This window comes from Rosa chinensis, chromosome 6 (assembly GCF_002994745.2).
Source record: "Rosa chinensis cultivar Old Blush chromosome 6, RchiOBHm-V2, whole genome shotgun sequence".
Taxonomy (NCBI): Eukaryota; Viridiplantae; Streptophyta; class Magnoliopsida; order Rosales; family Rosaceae; genus Rosa; species Rosa chinensis.
This window is the reverse complement of record NC_037093.1, coordinates 7447653-7469019: the sequence shown is the minus strand read 5'-3', so window position 1 is coordinate 7469019 and position 21367 is coordinate 7447653. Positions and strand designations below refer to the sequence as shown.

At 37.6% G+C, this 21367-nt stretch overlaps 1 protein-coding gene and 1 long non-coding RNA gene across 3 annotated transcripts; one reads left to right on the top strand and one right to left on the bottom strand.

Annotated features, from left to right (window-relative positions):
- Nucleotides 1–739: 739 nt before the first annotated feature.
- On the bottom strand, nucleotides 740–4172 carry LOC112169320 (UPF0481 protein At3g47200). Its single transcript, XM_024306335.2, has 2 exons — nucleotides 4008–4172; nucleotides 740–2187 (listed from the first exon to the last, which is right to left on the bottom strand). Exon 2 carries the CDS (start codon nucleotides 2149–2151, stop codon nucleotides 886–888), a length of 1266 nt encoding a protein of 421 aa, XP_024162103.1. The 5' UTR covers nucleotides 2152–2187; nucleotides 4008–4172; the 3' UTR covers nucleotides 740–885.
- A 13894-nt stretch (nucleotides 4173–18066) lies between these two features.
- Nucleotides 18067–19437, top strand: LOC121049715. Of its 2 annotated transcripts, none has more exons than XR_005801136.1 (3): nucleotides 18067–18257; nucleotides 18422–18584; nucleotides 18897–19437. It is a non-coding gene; the product is annotated as an uncharacterized LOC121049715 (long non-coding RNA). The 2 variants fall into 2 exon arrangements; XR_005801135.1 differs by lacking the exon at nucleotides 18897–19437 and adding an exon at nucleotides 18669–18868.
- Nucleotides 19438–21367: the final 1930 nt, after the last annotated feature.

Sequence of the window (21367 nt, the reverse complement as noted above, 5' to 3'; positions counted from 1 at the left end):
GATCAATGGTTTAGATTAGACAGTGATTGGAGTTAATGAGCCCAGTTCTTCATATTTGTAAACATGCAAGAGTAGATCCCCTCCTTCAAATCAAAATTGAAGTTCAGAAACAAAATGATTCTTTCAGTTTCGGGTTCTTGTTCTATGCTTTGTGTTTCTTTGAGTCTAATGACTTTGATCTTTATCGGAAGACTTGTATAGTTCGATCAATTTTGTCTTTTGAATTATAATTTTCAGTTGCAGAAACAGAGATTGAGAGAAGCATATCAAAATTGGGTTTTGTAGTGATCGGCAGAGTGTAGATGGTTTACAGTCTTTTGATCTCATCCAGAATCATAATCTCCATTCAATCCGTACATCTGTTCACCCATAAAATTCAATCGAACATTTAAGTCCTAAACCATATATTCTTAATCAAAGACGATCTCAGTTTTGCGCTTTCTCTTTAGATTTTATTCTTCTTTTCTTTTGAGCAGCTAATATCTGCAATGGGCTTGAAACTTTCTGAGTTCATTGTCATGCCTGTTGCCTCCAAGTGGTTCTGTACTTATACACTTCTGCATCAGTGTTAGGAGATTGTTCAGAAGATACTGCAAGCAGAGGCTAGAGAAATGAGACGTGAGAGCCTCAGTTAAAATTTTTCACCCACTTCATCTGGTTTGTCGTTTATGTAACTGGGAATGACATTTTTGCCCTTCCGTTAATTATCGTTTGGGCGTACGCTACGCTCGGCGTAGCCAAGAATCATGCTACATCAGTACATGAACAACAAATCTGAAGTTTACAAGAGCACACAAACAAAGCAATCACTCTTAGTTATCTTACATCAGTACATGAACAACAAATCTGAAGTGCATAAACATAAAACTGAATCAAAAATACAATCTACAAAGACATTATAGAGCACACTGTTTGAATAAAAGTGAGCACAACGAGAATAGCCGCTACAACAATAGACAGTCCAGCCCATGGAGTACTAAAGTAGTCCTGTTTCAAGCTTGCCTTCCACTTGTGCTGGGGGACTCTATAGTATGCATTCAGAGCGTCACAGAGATCAGTAACATAGGATTTTTTACTGAACAGAATAGGCCCCGAGTCAAGGGAACTGATAAAACTTGCTGTTGCTTCACTATCCGGTAGCTTAGAGTCAAGGATTCCCGCCTTAACAAGCAAGTCCACATCCTTAGAACTGTCAACCAGGCCATCCATGATGAACACATAATCGTGGAAGTAGTGATCATGGAACTCACACTGCTCGTAGGCAATGAGATTCCGAAAGAAAATTTCTGTTGACCCGCGGATTCTCAAGTGTGGAATTTTCAGGACCCCATTCTTAAATTTTATGTCAAATATGTTTTTGTCATCGACCTTCACAAACTTGACTCCGGACTGGTATAATTCTGTTGCATTTGGTATGGTTAAAGTCGTGAGTTTCTTCGCATTGGGAAGCTCAGAAGGTAAAGGTCGATGACATGTGAGGACAAAATCAACAAAATGTTGTATTTGTTTATGCTCGAGTTTCTTCTTCATTTCTGCATATGGCCATATGTATACGCTCTTCCCCAAAAATCGGTGGGTAAGCTCAAAGAGAGAAAGCACCCCATTAGCTTCCAGAGGAATAGTATTACGGGTAAGGGCTAAGGAATAAAGATACTCAAGAATGAAAAATGGGATCTGATTTTCAAGCAATAACAAGTCATATGTTATGTCCCTTTGCATCCATGGTTTTCCGAATACACGGTCAACCTTTTCCTTTTGCAGTGCTGGGTAAGGAAACCTCAGCAGGAGCTCAAAGATGAAAATGGAATCTACAAGAACCATTTCCACAAGCTCAGTTTCTTCGTATTCAATTTTTACTGCATAACAAGCACGGATTTCTGTCTCCCACTCCTTCAAGGCATTGAAACATTCCTCCATGCTTACCTTGGTCCGTTCTAGGAAGTCCTTCACATACCGTATTTTGTGATCTTCCATGGCTTCTAGGTCTTTTCCACCATGGTGAAGCGGGCCTATTGAGACCACTTGAGGTGTGTATGCCTTCTCATTCTGGTTACGTAGTCTCTTTGGAACCCTGTAGATACAACACCGAGGAGAAAGTGGAGACACTTTTTCCAACTTTTGTTTCAGATTTTTTGGCTGTAGCTCTCCCATATCCAAATTAGTTTTAGCACATATGAGTCGCACAACCTACAACAATTTAGCCATAAGAATTAAACAAAGTAGAAGTCACTCGATTTCTATGTGTTCTGTATCATGTAGCTATATGATGATTACTATTTTGCAGCCCTTCTAATCTATTCGTGAGTCCTAATCATGCAAATGAGCAATAACAAACTCAAAATGCAGATGGTAACCTCTCAGAAAACTATATAGACTTCTAGGCAGGGACATAGCCAGGATGCAAATTTAGGGTTGGCTAATCTAAAGCTTGCATACAAGAATCTTTATTTTTATTGGTCAATTATGATTTGTGTATATTTTCATTCTAAATTTTAAAAGAAATACTAATGGAGAATCTTGTAACTAAAGAAGGCAAAAAAAAAAAATAGGAGAAAATTAAGTTGTGGAATCCCTTAGTTAAGCATCATAGGCTTGGAGTCCTACCCCTATTCTTTCTCTCTTAGCCCTAGCGCCATTGGAGAGCACCAACACCTCCAAACGTTCCTGTCCGGTGGCAGCCATGGGTAGCGCCAGCATCACCGCATTGTCCCTGTGCTGGCTGCCGGACGGGTACTTCATTGCCCTGGTTTATGGTCTGAAGAGAAGGGGTTGGCTTGGTGTTTTTGCCAGGATGGTTGACGGCAAGTTTTGGGCAGCATCTCTAGGCGTTTTGAGGTTGTTTCTCTATGCAGATCTAGCAAGGGGTTTTCAAGCGTCTGGGCGCGCTCATGGAGGACTTCCAGATCCAGCGGTGTGGGTTTTGGGGAGTCTAGGCGGCTCGTGGTGCTGGTTCGTGGCGGGGCTTGTAGGCAGAGGAACAACATCGGCGTGGTGCTGTATAGATGGTTGAGGGAGTGGTGGAGATGTGGTCTGGGCATGGGTCAACCCTATCTTGCTGGGCCTTGAGTTTGGTCCTCTTTCTCTTAGGGCTGCCCTGTTGGGCTTTCTAATTTAAGTTGGGGTTTTTTTTAGCCCTAAGCCCATTCATCTTGTTTTTCAGTTTGTCTAAATTACAATAATTCCTTGTATTAGGAAACTAAGCACCGATGTGCACTCTATGTATCTCTAGCACCTCTGGAGTAGTACTAAATGAGGGTCTCCACTACCTCTACGTATTTGAATGTATAATGAGTAGGACTATATGTATGTATCACTTGCGGGTACTACCACTAGCTTCTTGTCTGTCTATGGCCTTAAATGATAGCGGAAGGGTATGTAACGGCCTATTCTGGCTTCTGATGAATACATAATTTTCAAGATTCAAAAAAAAAAAAAAAAGGAGAACAAAGTGTTGAAAGAGCAAAGAAAAACATACAAAATTTTCCTTTAAGAGAAGAAATTTTTAAGAAATAGTTGTAACAAAAAAAAAAAAAAGGAACCGGAGAAAAGAAAAATGAGAAGGATATATGGTTTAACAAAAAAAACAAGATTAGGGAACTCGAACAAAATGAGAAGGATATATGGTTTAACAAAAAAAACTAAGATTAGGGGACTCGAACCCAGGTCATAACTTAAGAAAGCGCTAACACACTTATACAGTTATACTCTCTGAAAAATTGCAAAAATTTTGGGTTGGGTTGTAGCCCAACCAGCCCTTCACATGGCTACGTCCCTGCTTCTGGGGAGTACAATCTGTCACAAAAGCATTACTTACCAGAAGACATTTAGAGGAAACAAAAGGTTCACATTGTTGGCGAAAGTTCAGATGAACTATAATGACACACTCTAGAAACAATCAAGCACAGATAATGCAAAATCTTTGCACCTTCAAGCTTAACGAAAGCAATAAACTTAAAAGCATTGAGCATAGAGGAAGTAAAAAAGAGCATAGGAAATGAGTTTTGTACCTGCTATAGCTAGGCCTACTTGTTACTTGTTAGGCGCCACTCCTGAGTCTGGTATATGAAACACTTCTTTGTCTGGCTTCAACTCCAACATGATAGGAGGTTTATATAGCACAGTTGCACCACCGACGACAAGCCATCGAGTCAAGCCTTCTTCCATTTCCCTGTTTCAAATCTTCTTTCACTTTTGCCCTTTAGCTCTGTCCATGTTTTTGGTTGTTGTAATAAGGCCCCACCGCATCAAATACAACAGTGTACTGTCGTGGAGGAATACAACCACCGCCCGCCAACAACCGCATCAAATACAACAGTGGACCACCGCATCAAATACAACCAATATCATTGGTATGAATAACGTCGTAAGACACCAGCAACTAAAATTTTATTATACACCTAATTTTCTAATCACATATTAGATTAAACTCACACATAACATTCTTAATGAGATTCATCTCAAAATAAAAAAAACATATTAACTAGAATAAATAATAAAACATGTTTGTGTTAAAAATTACGAAAGATGCCACAAGTCTCAAATATATCGTAGATGAAACTGACTCCCACGAATCTCTCCCATAACATAATCAGACCTTTGATTTTAGTAGTATGAATCAATACCTAGATAGTAGATTATTTTATAATACCCAATTGTCAGGTACATACCCAAATTATAGGTATCTAAATAGGTACGCATATCTGATTCAATGTAAGTTAATTCATTCTCAATAAGTATTTGTGACTCGTGTTTTGTTTTTTAGGGTTTATGACTTTATGCTAGATAGGAGTTTATTTATTGTTAATGTCTAAGATTTAGCGGTGGCTAAACCTTGGTTAACCCTGATCCGATGGCGGACCGCTACTTGTGATAAAATTGGTATTTCCGCTACCTGTCAAATGAAATACAAAGGGCGTCAGAGGGAGATCGCGTTGGGCGGTCTTTTCTTCTCCGATGCCTAAGTTAGTCAATGTATTTGTATTGACATAATAACAGTAGGTAAGTAGTAAATGCGTAATTAATGAGGAGAGATGAGAGAACCTTTTATAGGTGTGGAAGAGGCTGACCTCTTCCATGCTTTGGATGTGGGACTGATATGCTTCAGTTCCCAGCTTCTGGAGCTTCTGATGCCATCTTGGCTCTGTACGTGGCGACGCGTCGGAGGTGATCTGAGGGTGAGCCGGGGCTCAGGCGATAGCCTATCTAGCGGTGTTTCCGTGGGTCACACCCTTGATGGTCGTTGGTACCGCTGGCGGTAGCATGAGCGTGACTCATTATAGCTAATTATGCTTGGCAAATGCTTATGTAAGTACATTTATAATACTCAATTATTATGTAGATACCCAAATTATAGGTATCTAAATAGGTATGCATATCTGATCCAGTGTAGGTTAATTCCTTCTCAATAGGTATTTGTGAATTTTTTTTTTTTTAGGGTTTATGCTAATGAACATGGGGTTTCAGCAACGCTAGCATTTTTTTTTTATTTATTTATTTTTCAAAAGATTCTACAAGTCCATGAATGGCTAAATAGTACTCTCACTTAGAGTTTTGGTGCAACCTTAGTGACAGAATATAAAATTAACCATGTCGAAAAAGATAAATATCTACATAAAAGGAATATAACACACTCTAATGATAAGCACACATATTTACTAAAAAACATATATATATATATATATATATATATTTGGAACCGTTCGTGTACAGTTTTGAATGCCTTAACGATCATCAATTTGGCTGAAATTTTGCAGAAATGATCTATACATTAGGACATAAAAATTGAACAGTTAAGATGTGAATATGTGATCGAAAAGTAGCCAAACACTGAAAATATGTTCCATAAGCTTAGATAAGGATATCCTTACCTGAGAAAAGTTATAAATATATATATATATATATATATTTATAGCTCACATCAGAAAGGAAGAAATAAAGGGCAATTGGTAGATTTAAATAAAGGAAAAATGAGGGATTAAATTTATTGTAATAAATTTCAAATATGTGGTCACAGTTCAAATTTAAAAAATAGTAAACATCCAGCTACAATTAAGGAAGATTTATTCAGGTTACATCCTATTTAATCAGAAGAGCAAAATAGTCAAGTTAAAAAATGAGAAAAAACTTAATTATAAACATATACCCCTATAAGGAAGGTTCAATTTTGTAAATTGGGTTAGATTAGAAAAAAATATATAGGTGGGTTTATTCTAATGCAAGGTTTGTTTTTTGGGTTTATATCTACTATGAAATGAAGCAAGTTTGTCACCGACTGGAAAAGCTCGCTTAAAGATATACTAGTGTTTAACGCCTGCACTTGGATTCAATCATGCACTATAGATATAAGTAATAAACAAAGTCTTCATCATCGCAGTTACCTAAGTCTTCGTAGTTGTCGTCACAGGCCCCAAGGTCTTTAGTATAACAGTTGGACTTATAATAAAGACTTTGGGTAAATATCAAATTATAGGTTTCTGAATAGGTACGCATATGTGATTCAGTGTAGGTTAATTCTTTCTCAATAGGTATTTGTGATTTGTGTTTTTATTTTTAGGGTTTATGCTAGATAGGAGGTTATTTATAATGCCCAATTATTAGGTAGATAGCCAAAACTATAGGTATCTAAATTGATATGCATATCTGATTTAGTGTATGTTAATTCCTCCTCAATAGGCGTGTTTTATTTTTTTAGGGTTTGTGCTAATGAATATGGGTTTCAACATTGTTGGCGTTTTTAATTTTGTTTTTTCTCAATAGATTCTATAAGTCCATGAATCACTAAAGAGTACTCCCACCTAGAGTGTAGGGCAACTTTAATGAGAGAATATCTAATCACGTCGAAAAAGCCTAGATATCTACATAAAAGGAATATAACACACCCTGATGACAAGCACACTTATTTACTTAATATATATATATATATATATATATAGGGAGCCGTTCGAGAGCGGACGTCCGCAACTCAGAAAAAGTGCGGACGTCCGCAACCCAGAAAAAGTGCGGACGTCGCTCCTTCGGCCTCGATCGAACGTCGACGGAGCGGCGCGGCTTGCAGAATGGACTTCTGGGGTCTGCGAAGCCAGTCTGCAGTTGGGTGGAGTCGCCGGCGATTGTTTTGCAGCTTTGCACAGAACCTACAGTTGCAGGTGAGGTGGCTGCCCAGAAACAGACAACCCCGACCTCCTCCGACCTCAATCGTTGCCCAGAAGAGGTCTAGGACGCCTCCGGCCTCCCTCCGACCAGCCCCGCTCCGCCGTCGCCCCCTGGAACCGCCTGCTGCGTCGACGTCCGCACATTAGCGAAAGTGCAAACATTCACCTGTGATCGAGCATGTATATATATATATATATATATATATATATATATATATATATACAGATCCTATCCAGGGCGAAGCTCCGCTTTGAAAATTAACGTGTGAAGTTCCAGTTTTCGGTCACTTTTCGGTCGCATATCCACATCTCGACCGTTCAGTTTTTAGGTACTAGTTATAGATCATCTCTGCAAATTTTCAGCCAAAATGATGATCGTTAAGACGTTGATAACTGCTTTAAACCTAGTACGGTTCAGGTTGACAGATTCAGTCCGTCCATTGGTTTAAGCGAGTTAGATACCGTAACAATCATCAATTTGGCTGAAAATTTGTAGAAATGATCTATACACTAGTATCTAAAAACTGAACGGTCGAGATGTGGATATGCGACCAAAAAGTGACCAAAAACTCAAACTTCACACGTTAATTTCAAAGCGGAGCTCCGCTCTTGATTATCTGTGTATATATATAGCTCACATCAGAAATGAAGAAATAAAGGGCAATCAGTCATTTTAAATAAGGAAAAATATCAAGGATTAAATTTATTGTAATAAATTTCAATTTTGTAGTCATAATCCAAATTCAAAAGATAGTAAACATCTGGCTACAATTAAGGAAGATTTTATTTAGATTACATCCTATTAATCAAAAGAGCAAAATAGTTAAATCAAAAAATGAGAAAAATCTTAATTATAAACATATACCCTATAAGGTAGGTTCAATTATGTGAATTGGGTATAAATTACAAAAAGAGAAAAATGCACTAACAGTCTCTCAACTCTTATGCACCGGCCAGTTTCATATCCAGACTTACAATGGTATCAATGTGATACCTAGACTCAAAATTTGTTATCAACGACATACTTTGTCAATGTTTCGTCAATCGTCTGTCAAATATGATGATGTTGCATATACGTGAGGCAAAAGATAAGGGCAAAAATGTCTTTTTAACTTGTTAATAAAATAAATTGAATCACACTAAAAAAAGAAAATAATCATTGGTCACATCATGATAATATTGACTTTTTCCCCCCTTTCTTTTGCTCTTGCTTAATTTCTGGAACGATTTCTTTTCCTCTCTCTTTTTCTTTAAGCTTTAGCATGAATTCTTTGTAAACCCAGCAGGCTAGCAAACCAAAACCCAATTTACACCTCAAAGGCTCAAACCAAAGAAAATAATCTATTGATGGTCCTTATGAAATTCCACCGGCGGCAAGGCTCTGAAGAAGCAACTGGCGACAAAGGCTGCTCGGAAGTCGGCCTCGACCACCGGAGGCATGAAGAAGCCGCACACGCTGGAACAGTGGCTCTCCATGAAATCTGATAGTATCAAATCATTTCAAAGGCTTGTTCGTGAATTGCACCTCTGCGCAATTGGGGAGTAGTATTAAATACTACCTTTAGTATTACTCTTGCCTCCAGCCATGGTTATTCAAATTGGAATTAAAATTAAGATTGGGTATTGATAATAACATATCGAGGGCTTTCTTCTCGAATTTTAACAATGAAAGAGGCAATTGAGACAAATAATGGAGACTAAAGATCAAGAGACACGTAATGAAGTGATTGGAATTGGAATTCGATTTTCTCTTTATAAAACCCAGCTTCCCCAACCAGCTTACGCGCCTTTCTTTTCCCAGATACGGCGATTTTAAAAATTCGCTCTTCACTTTTTCAACTTCAAACTAGCCGCGATCGGATTTCGATTCTCGGACAAGCTCGAAGCCAGAAGTGTCGCCCGGATTGCGAAGATCGGCAATCGAAAATGTGGGATTTAAGGTCCTTCTTGGGAATCAAAGCTCGGATTGTGAATTAACCAAAGTTCGAGGATTTAAGTGAGGATTTGGTGAACGGAGCTGTTGAGCAGGAAGCTTCCCTTTCAGAGGCTTGTTCATGAAATCGCTCAGGATTTCAAGATGGACCTGCGTTTCCAGAGCCATGCTGTGTTGACGCTACAGAAGGTGGCGGAGGCCTATCTTGTTGGGTTGTTTGAGGATACTAATATGTGCACCATTCATGCCAAGCGAGTCACAATTATGCCCAAGGATTATTCAACGTGCTAGGAGAATCAGGTGAGAGGGCTTAAGCATGCATCTGTGTAAAGAGTGGGGTTTAATTGTTTGAATCTGTCAATCGATCATGAATACATGATCAGGGGATTGCTTTAGTTTTAAGGAAGAAGAAGAGGAGAGAGAAAATTATTTTTAAAAAGAGTTCTTGAGCCAAAGAATCAAAATTGATAAAAATTATCTAACATATTTTTATTCTCACTAACACAATTTAATGTGAAATAAATATTTTTACCTTAGCCTAATCAATAAACTACATCAATGCCATCGATCTCTCCTCTCTCTCTCTCTCTCTCTCTCTCTCTCTCTCACACAGGCTCCTCCGCCGTGTTCTTCCTCTTCCCCTCCAACCCGGCCAGATCCAACTCAACCACGTTGAAGTCCAGCTTGTCGGAGAAGCTCACCCCAAACATCTCGTTCTCGCTAACGATCAAGGTTTGGAACCGCTACTTCTCCAGCTTCCTGTCGTCGCCGAACACTCTCCTCCGCCGCCTTTTCCACACCTTGAAAAACATTGTCTCAATCGGAGATCACGGCGCCAGGAACAAGCCTTTTTTGCCTCGATTCCACTGTAGCGCACATAAGAACTGTCATCTCCGGCGAGATTCGAGTCCAATTTCAGGGAATTTGGAAGCGGGGATCCCTGGGTTGGGTCCACTCGAGTGAGGGTTCTTGTTTGGCCCAGTCTCTCTATGTCCGGCCAGCTCGACCGTGGTTTAGTGGTGTGGCTCAGTTCCGAGAATCTATTCGTAGTCGACCCGTCATGATTGTGCCGATGATGGCTTATTCTGCACACACAAGTCAAACAGTACAAATGGCCTCAGTGTCTCACCTTCCAACTCGTTTTGTTCAATACTCTGCTCTGAATCTCCCTTCTCGAAAATGGGGAGTGAGTTAAAATTCGATATCTTGAAACATGTTAGGAGTCTGTCATTGGGTGGAGTTTCATTAGTAGCTTAGAGTTTGCATTGTAATGTCTGTTTGGGTATGATTTGTTTCGTTAATTTTTTTTTTTTTTTTTTTTTTTTTTTTTTTGAGAATTTGGATGGAGGTTGAAAAAACAGAAGGCCCAGCAGAAAGAAAAAAAGAAAAAAAAAGGTTTATTGGAGGGCAATACGGGTCTATTGGAGGGCAATAAATGTTTTGAATCGATGTAATCTCATCATTTTTTCCTTAATCAAAGTTTTATTTGTCTAATTTTACGGAGATTAGTTTCCATTCTAGCGACCGAAAGTTCTATTAGGGGACAATAGACGTTTTGAATTGTTTTAATTAAAGTTTTATTTGTCTAAATTTATAGAGATTATTTCTCATTTCAGCGACTGAAAGTTCTATTGAGGGATAATTGACGTCTATTGGGGGGTAATAAATCTTTCAGACGACCTATGAAATCTCCGACGATCTCTTTTGGGACCTTCGGCGAGGTTTTCAGATAAGTCCGGTGGGTGGGGTCCATTGACAGGATTCCTACAAAAGTTGGCCTAATCCGGTGATCAGTGACCGGAATCTGGCGACAGGTGACTGGAATCCAACGACCGATGACAGGAATCCGGCGAAGTCTTCTATGATTTTTCTCTCTTCAATTTTTTTTTCTCTCTCTCTCTCTCTAAATAACAAAATCCGACGACCGATGACGGGAATCGGGTGAAGTCTCCTATGATTTCTCTCTCTTCCATTTTCTCTCTCTCTCTCTCTCTAAATAACAAAAGGGCGAAGGTAAAATATTCTCCAAAAAAAAAAAAAAACTTAATAGGGAAAACTTCCTTAGAGTGTTTTGGGTAAGGAGGAATTAAAAAAACTCAATGGGGTAAGTGGAAAAAAAATCCCTAGAAGTAGGGTAAATGGACAAAATTCCTTTACAAAATCATTTAATTAAATAATTAAGCTGTTGGTAGAAGTTGACGGTTATTTTGGTTATTTTCCAATCCTTGTTTTTTCCATGTGCCTGCTAGGTCAGCTATTTAACGGAATCATTACGAAAATTTAACAGAAGTATGTCGTTGATAGCAAAATTTGAGTCTAGATATCATAATGATATTATTGTGAGTCTGGGTATCAACCTGGCCGCAAGAGTTGAAGGACTGTTGGTGCATTTTTCTTTTACAAAAATATATCGGTGGGTTTTTCTAACTACAAGTTTGGGTTTTTGGATTTATATCTAATTTTCTCATATTATAAAGGAGAAATTACTGGTCACTCCCTGTACTTTTAGGGCGTCAACAGTTCAGTCCTTACTATCCTAATTATAACAAGTTACTCCTCAAGCATTCAAATTTCACACAATGTGGTCTAAAATGACTATTTTACCCCTCACTGGATACTTGGCGGAAGACGGAGGAGGCGTAGATGTTTCGTGAGAGCGAGAGAGACAGAGTAAGGGGTAAATATATATAAATTTATACATATATATATATATATATATATATACAGATCCGATCCAGAGCTGAGCTCCGCTTTGAAATTAACATGTGAAGTTCGAGTTTTGGGTCACTTTTCGGTCGCATATCCACATCTCGACCGTTCAGTTTTTAGGTACTAGTGTATAGATCATCTCTTCAAATTTTCAACCAAATTAATGATCGTTAAGGTATCTAACTCGCTTAAACCAATGGACGGACTGAATCTGTCAACCTGAACCGTACTAGCTTTAAGGTAGTTATCAATGCCTTAACGATCATCATTTTGGCTGAAAATTTGCATAGACGATCTATACACTAGTACCTAAAAACTGAACGGTCGAGATGTGGATATGCGACCGAAAAGTGACCCAAAACTTGAACTTCACACGTTAATTTTCAAAGCGGAGCTCCGCTCTAGATAGGATCTGTATATATATATATATATATATATATATATATATATATATATATATATATATATACAGATCCTATCCAGAGCGAGGCATCGCTTTGAAATTTCAGAGCGAGGTTAGGGTTTATGGTCACTTTTCGGTCGCATATCCACATCTCAACCGTTCAGTTTCTAGGTACTAATATATAGATCATCTCTGCAAAATTTCAGCCAAATTGATGGTCGTTAAGGCATTGATAACTGCCTTAAAGCTAGTACGGTTCAGGTTGGACAGATTCAGTTCGTCCATTGGTTTAAGCGAGTTAGATACCTTAAAGACCATCATTTTCGTTAAAATTTTGCAGAGATGATCTATACATTAGTACCTAAAAACTGAACGGTTGGGATGTGGATATGCGACCGAAAAGTGACCATAAACCCTAACATCGCTCTGAAATTTCAAAGCGATGCCTCGCTCTGGATAGGATCTGTATATGTATATGTATATATATATATATATATATATATATATATATATAAAAGATGGAGAGAGAGAGAGAGAGGAATAAAAAAAGAGAAAGAAAAAAAAAGGAAATAAGGGTAAAATAGTCATTTTGGACCTATTGTTGAAAACTAGAGAGAATAAGGACTAATCTGTTTAATTTAAAAAACAAGGGACTGAACTGTTTTTAAGAAAAAAGTACAGAATGTTAATTTTCCCATAAATGAAGCAAGTTTGTTACCGACTGAAAAAGCTCGCTCAAAGATACACTAATGTTTAAGGCCGACACTTAAATTCAATCATGCGTTGTAGACTTGTAGGTACAAGTAATAAACAAAGTCTTCGTCGTCGTCGTAGGCCCCAAAGTCTTTATTATAGTAGCTGGACTTAATTGACTTTTAGCTGCATTTAGGAAGTGGCCGGGGACAGATTTGGTGAAATTAATTTCCGCAGTTTCCCGCTTTTTTGTTGTTGTGTTTGACGGGCCGTTGCGACTTACTTAAACGTGCGTGAAATCAATTTCAAACAGATATAGATCCAGCATATAGTATTTTCGCTTGATATCTCCAGAATTAAAAATTGGAAATGTTTATATCAAACGAACAAAAAACTTCAAAAGCAAATTTCCAATAACAGTTAAATCTTGTTCTTGTTAGTCTTCATCTTTGTCACAGCTGCTGTCCTGCCTATATTTTGGTGCTGAATTCTCCCCTTTCCTAAACACCAACACACAAAATGCAAGGTGAGAAAATAATTGAGATACGTGCAATAGCATCCATTGAGTCCACGTTTCTCATATGCAGGTAGTAGGTAACACATATGCAGGTTGTAGGTAACACATTAACTGCAAAATGATTAGTTTTTAAATTTCTATGAGAACAACCAATCTGCAGTAGTTTAATTGTAATATGGCACTTACATCAGCGATTGCAGGGTTGAATTAAGGACCAGGGGGCCACGCACATGCTCTGTTCATAAACTTGATGAGGACCTGAAAGGTTACGGCAATGCATGTGCATAACGTTTCTGTGTCGATCTTTCATATAATTCGAGTACGTACAAACAAGTAATTGAACAAATTAATCAATGACAAACAAATTAGATGATAACATGTGGGTTTCTTCCCACTTCCTCTTGCCACTCTCATGTTCTTTCTGCATCCAAGAAGGTAAGCGTAGCTTTCTTTTTCTGTTGATGAGTCCAGTTACCGGCCCCATCCAGGGACTAAAACAGGCCTTTCAGCCTCAGGATTTTCCTCATTCACAATTTGCTGTTTCTCTTGCGCAGAAGTGTCCTCCACAATGGCGGATCCAGGATTGAAATCTTGGACGGGCTAAGATTTCTTAAACAAAATATATATATATATATATATATATTATGGAGAATATTGAGGGTGCGAGAGAATTTTATTAATTTAAAAAAAAAAAGTACACCTAGTCAGGGGGGGGACGTAGTGAGCCTTACCCCTGACTAGTGCCATTCACAATTCATAGTTCCAGACTTCCAGTTCATAGTTCCAATTCATAGTGCCATTCACAATTCATAGTTCCAGACTTCCAGTTCATAGTTCCAATTCATAGTGCCATTCACAATTAAACAAACAAACATAAAAAAGCCTCCTGTTTGAAGCACAAAGTTCATTAGCACAACACTTTAATTAAACTCAAACTTGATTAGCACTTTAGCGGAGCATCGTTATACAACAAATTCAAACTCAATTAAACCCACAACAAATTCAACAATTGCACAGTAAAAAGAAGAAAACTGAATGAACTGGTCGACCTTCAGACCTTGATAAGTTGACAAAATCACAAAGTCAATTAAACCTAGTTAACCCACTAACAAAATCAATCAAATAATCAATTAAACCCACAACAATTGCACAGCACTGCAGCAGAAAGAAGATTAGAAGACCCACATCAGTGCATCACATTTAACCCACATCAATTAAACAATAAATTGCAGAAAGAAAACCCATTTGATTTGCACACAAACAGATCATTGCTCAAAAATCCAATTCAATATGAGAATAGATGTATTGAACAAAAACTAACAAAGAGAATCATATCATATATGTGTTGTGTTTTAAATGATTACTCGCAAGTGCACGAATCGATTGTAGTATAGTTAGTGCAAGCACGAGGTCGTTCCAACAAGGATTGAAACTCAAATTGATTCTAACTCAAATAACCAATTGAACACAAAAATAAACAAACATTTGGGAAGATTGTGATGATTGAAATTATAACTAAACAACTAAGAATAGAAACAAAAGAATTGAGAGAATGGTTTTTTAGAAGGTTGAAAAATATGAGAGTTGAATGCTAAGACTTTGAATCCACCACCTACTACTTCTACTCTATTGCTAGCTGACAACCATTGAATTCCCTAGATTTCATGCTAATGATTCCCGTACATAAGCCTTATTGATCCCGGACATATGCCAAAGTTCTTCTAACTTATGAATTCCAACTTATTGATCATGTATAGAACTCAAGTAGCCAAACTATAATTTACTCCACTTAATGATCAGGTTCAAGCAAACATGTTCAACTCCATTAAGCACAAAAGAACTAGGAAATCATGCAAACAAGAATATCGACTATGATCAAGCACTTGTATTCTCAATTCACAACTCTTTAATCACAAGATTGAATTATCTTTTGGCACCCTAGAAAACATCTACTCTTTGATCAAGCATCATGTTCTCCAACCAAATAACTAATAAACAAAACCTAGGTCTTATTGATCCCGAGCAAAGATTTTGAATAAAAGTTCTATTGAAACGGTGATTAAGAGTTTAACATAGAAATCCAGAAATTCAATGGCAAACCAACTAAACAAATAGAATAGTCATACTAGGGGCTTCATCTCAGCCCTAGCTTAGAAATTTAGCAAAAAGAAACGATAACAATAACTAAGAAAAATATAGTGAAGGAGGAATAAAGATGGAGGTGACTCCTCTTGCTCTTGTTGCCTCTCAATCTGCTCTCCAGGCCACCCTTGTGTCTCTCAAAAACGGCCTAGGTTTCTCCTTGTATATCTCTTTTTAATTCCTATTTGACTTGGGCTTCTTGGGTCTTCTAGTCCAACTTGGAATTGCTTTCTTCTCTCCAAAGAAAACGCAAGGTTACTATAGTCAATGCAAGTAATTACTCCAAGTATGTCAAACACGTTCAGTCTTATTCTATTCGGGTGCTAAGATCAACGGACTTGGGCCTCACAAGTCAGATTCCGAAAATATATGCAAAATCCGTCAGAATCTGCCTTCCCGAACTAGGTTCACTTAAATCATCATAACTTCCTCCACAAGAATGCGAATCCACTTCCGTAAAATTCCTCAGAAAGCTAACATCCGTATCTTTCCAATGGTATAAGGCTTGCCTGCTAATTCCTTCTGAGAAGGTACAGTTTAATCTTTGAAGTTGAAGCAAAACAGAGACAATTCTGGAAGATCAGAATGGCCAGCATCCTTTCAATCCTGCGTTTGACTTAAGCTCCAAATCCTTCTTTTCTCCAATTTAACCTACAAAACACAAAGACAAAGTAAATGACTCAAATATGACAAGTTCTAAGTCTAGAATCCTACATTTAAGGGTATAAAAATGTATGAAATTATGAACCTATCAATATGCAAATGAGAGTCTAGAGAAAAACAAACCCATTAGTCTTAGCGATTAATCTTTGCAAAAATCTAGTTTCATGAAGCAAAAACTAATTTACCCAATTATGTTCTTGATGTAATAATCTAACACAAAACAGAGTTCCCCTGTTTTCATATATATTTACCTCCATAAAACAACTCAGCTATTAAGAGCAGGGAAGCAACTGCCGGACCTAACCAGCGCCGGCCCACCAACCCTCTCAACACCACCGAGAAAGGAGCTAGAATTGGACCCGCAGGCGGCACTGGCAGAGGAGGAGAGAGTGAGACTGTGAGAGACGATTCTCCAGTTCAAAACTTTGAATAGCTCAATAGCCCGTAGTCGATCAGTCGATGAGTGGAAGCATGAACCAGAATTTGCTTGAATCAAGAGGTTGAAGAGGAAATTAAGAAATGGCCATGCACCGGAGGAATGATTTCTGAAGAGATTGTGGCTTGGGAGAATCCGAGAATGGGAGATTGGGAAATGAGTTATTCCTTCAGGAAATTGAAGTTGGATATGAAATTGACGAAGATGAAGACAAAGTGTCGGGAGTGGGGAGTTACTTCGGCTGGCCTGGGCTTCCGGAGTCTGGACTATCCGACTATGGACATTGGACAATACCCACTTTAAAAAAAAAAGTATACATCTAATTTTTTTTTTAGGCCCAAAAATCTCGAACGGGCTCAAGCCCGTCCTAATCTGTGCTTAGATCCGGCACTGGTCCTCCACATCATCTTCTGCAAAGGCTTGACGAATCACCTCATCTTTCTATAATAAACACTTGGTTCATAAACTAAAAGTTTACATGAAGGTTCCTTGCACAGATATGCCTGACATATATATTCACACGTAGTGGTGTCAAAACCTCAATAAAAAAAAATATTAAAAAAAAGGGATCATTTGGGGTTTTAATTTTTAAACACTATCCAAGCTTATGTTTGAGAGGTAGAGCTCCATAAAATAAATTAAGTACTTTAATTCATGAAGACGAGCATTCTATCATTTAAATTTCTTACGCATAAACTTTTTTTTTTTGAACATACAGGTTTTTATAAGACGCGAAAATCATTTCATTAATCGATTTAGTTCCATGTATAATTAAAGTGACAAAATTAGAGCGTCCAACTCAAAATCAATTAGCAATTATTCTTACTGATTAATATACAAGGCGTTAAATTTTCCACATCAGACAAACTCTCAAGTCTTTATATGACCTCTTTATATGTGGTGAAATTTTAAGTCCAACACGTAAGCAACTTATATATATATATTGAGCATAAGATGATTGAGCCTAACACAAAACTTGCTCCGGTGACAGGATAGAATTACCCGAAACTAATTGACAGTAAGTCTAACAACTTAATTAGGTGGGACATGATTGTGAACAGGAAGAATACGAACTCGATTATACATTCTTTCATGAATTTCTTACCTTTTAGTCCAGCGTCCTTGGTATCATCATCATCCTCCGATGACACATTTTCATCCTATATCCATAAACACTACTACAATAATGGGCAAAGGCAACATTTGTTTTGCCACACTTCAAAACAAGGGTGGGAACTTCCACTATTTGGGTGAAGTGAGATAGTATCCGGCATTGTAGTCATGATATTTTACCACGATTGCTTATAATTGTGGATAAGTTAATTTTTTATATTTTCCTTATGTACTAGAATCTAATAATAGGCATTGAAAACTTATATTATATTATTTCTTAGTCTCTCTATCTCTATCTCTCTTCTCTCTCTTCTGTGCTCCCACACTTGCATCTCCATTCTTCACTTGTCCTTGAACTCACCCAAACTATCAATCCATCATCCAATGAATTGTCCGTAAAGGGGATCAAGGGGCGTCTCAATCCTCTGCCGTAGGCTTGCATCGGCGACATAGTGATGGCAACCGTGAAGAAGGAAAAGCCAAATCTGAGAAAGAAGGTGCCACCGGCCTTTTTTCCATTGTTTATACATTTTTCATTCTTTATAGAATCTACATCTTCTAACTGCAGAAATTTTGCTCAAACTCTTCAGATATGCAAGGGGTCTTTGTTCCAATTTCTTCATAGATTCATAATACTTCTCTCTGTTTTTATGTATGCAAGGATGGCTGCCACGATGGTTAAACCGGATCGGAAGAGACTCAACTAGATCGACCTCATCAGAATCTAGTTTCAGTGACTCAATTTTTTATGGGTTTATGCCTATCAACTCTCAACTCTAATCAGGATCCCCAATTTCATCAATGTGAAATTGGAATTCGTAGAGGTAATTTCTCTTCTTTACTCTTTCTCCAATTTCATCAGTTTGCTTTGATGTTAATACAACCTCTTTGATTTTGAACTACACAAGTTGCTGAAGGCCTAGCTTGTGGAACTCCTCATATGATCAGTGCTACGATTGAAGGCCTTGCTCGGTTGTCTTATGAGTTTTCTGACCTTGTTATCAACTCCATTTATAATTTCTTTTAGATCTGAACAATTGTTTATTGGGCCAAAGTAAACATTAAGTTTTCAAGTCAAAACCAATCTCCATTGCGCTGCTCTGAGTTAACTCGCTCTCTGTTTTTATGTATGCAAGGATGGCTATCAAGATACACGCCAAGTTAAATGGGAAGAATCTCAACCAGATCGACCTCATCAGAATCTGGTTTCAGTGTTTCAATAAAGTATGGGTCTACGCCTATCATCTCTAATCCAAGATCTCAAATTTCATCACTGAGTAGAGGCTATAACCATGGCAGTGGCTAAACCTAAGCTGATCATCATTGAACCTATTCATCACCAGAAAGATGAAATAAAATGAATTAGATCAAGATATCAGCCATCCATCCCCAGACAGACTCGATGTTGGACCAGAACCAAATTAAAAAAAAAAAAAATTATAATAATGATTCCTACCCACCATTGTTGTTAGTGGTTCCAGTATGTCAGAGAGAAGCCACACACAAGTAACTCGAGACTATTGAGGGAAAGCCGCCCCTCTACAGAGCACCGACTCTATTAAATGTGGCTGTAGCGTGGCTATGGTTGTTAGACACGTACATGTGTGTCCTTTGATGTCTTTTTGTCACGCATGCTGTGTGTGGCTTTTGCCCATAATTGTAGTAGTGAAAAATTCATAGATTAGATGATACTGGAAATTCATTAAAAAAAAAAGGTAAAGGAGAGTACTATGCTTGCTAATAATGAGAATCCCTTGAAATTCGATAGTGTAGCAACCTAGAAGTCATGCGGTAGCTATACTCAAGTTGTCGACCTGGTTAAACCGGCGGTTCTTCTTGGACTGCTCCTCCGGCACTGCCTTCTCGTACTCGTACACATCGAGCTGGCCATAAACCTCTTCCTGATCGGAACCAATAATGAATAATCTCTTCATCAATAGTTATGCTAGGGTTTAAGCGGTCGACCTCCTTTCGCAGAGAGTTGGGCAAAGCCAGCTAGCCGGGCCTCTTATTTTCACGTTGAATTTCTCCTTCTTGCCCTTCTTGGTTTTCTTGACCTCCGCCATGCTGTCGTTGCTGTGGAAAGAGAAAACTCTGTTTCTGACGGCGGCGCATGCACTTCTTCTATGGTGCCGTGGGGGTTGGGCAAAACTATTTGCATAATAATAAGCTATTGGGTCAACAGTTCACAATTGATTTGTTCATCAGAGCCCAATCTATCAAAAGAGATCCGGCCCAACTGATGCCCCACTGAAAAAGAAGAGGTTTATGTTACTTCTGCGAAAAGAAAGAACAAGAGGAACGGTTCCTAAGTTTTTCTATTGGAACCTTCAAATTTGCTCACTTGACCTCTATGCTTTTTACACCTTTTATCAAATTTTCAAATACTAAATTTACTCACTAAACCACACTAAACTTCCTCAACTAACCTCAATCATATAATTTGCAAACAAATTGTTATCTTTAAAATAAAAAATTTAGTCATTTCAATGATTTAATCACTCTATAAATCTTAACTAAATATACATTTCTTAATCAAACTTGGGTTTCAAAAATTAATGTCTAATCAATAAGAAAATGCCATGAACTATTCTGTTTTTTTTTTTTTTTTTCTATTTTTGCTATGAAAAAAAAAATCATTTGAAAAAAAAATCATTTGTTTTTAATGTTTTTTTTTCTCTATTTTTTTTGTACCACTAGGTCATAAATCATAAACTCACCAATATGCGTTCAACATATATATCATACATTTTTATGTCATATGATCTTAATCATATTTTTAATTCTTATTAAATATATATGAATGCTTTAATGAGTATGTAGTGAAATTGGAAAATGAAAATAGATAAGGTAAATAATAAGAAATACAATATAATATTATTGAATTGGAAAGTCTACACAAACTAAATATAATATTTTTTAGTATAATTATTGTCCTTAATAGTCATTTTATAGTAGATTATATATGTCATTTAATAATTCATAATAGAGTGAGGTCAAGTGAGCAGATTTGGAGGTCCCAATAGAAACTCTCATGATTCATTTTCATACACATATCAAGAACAATGAAATAAAAAATAAAAAATAAATATTTATTTGAAAAAAAGAGAACACTATTAGAATAAGGATAAAACGTATTACAAGTTTGCGGTTTGTTTGCACTAATGATCGAGGTTCATTAAGGCCGAATTTATGGGATTTTTGTAGAATCTCTCTTATACCTTGGGTTCGAGTGCTATCCGTCTCAGAACAACAGGTTTCTCTGCAAGTAATGTTTGATGCAGTTAATTGTTTTATTAATGCCGTTTATGCTCGCACTACAATGGCAGGTCAGCGCAAATTATGGGAGCATATCACTATGGTGAAGGGAAGTTTCGTAACTGGTCCGTGGTTATTTTTTGGTGATTTCAATGCGGTTCTTAGTGCTCATGAAAAGAAAGGGGGGGCTCCTCTCTGTATGCGCTCATGTGAGGAGTTTCAGGCAATGTCATACCAATTCTCAATTGGAACAGAAGACTCAAGACTTGAGCCATCAGATTCAATATCGCTGCCAGAGAGCTCATTCCCAGTATGCAACGACGTCATCACTTTATTTCGAGCTTCTTGG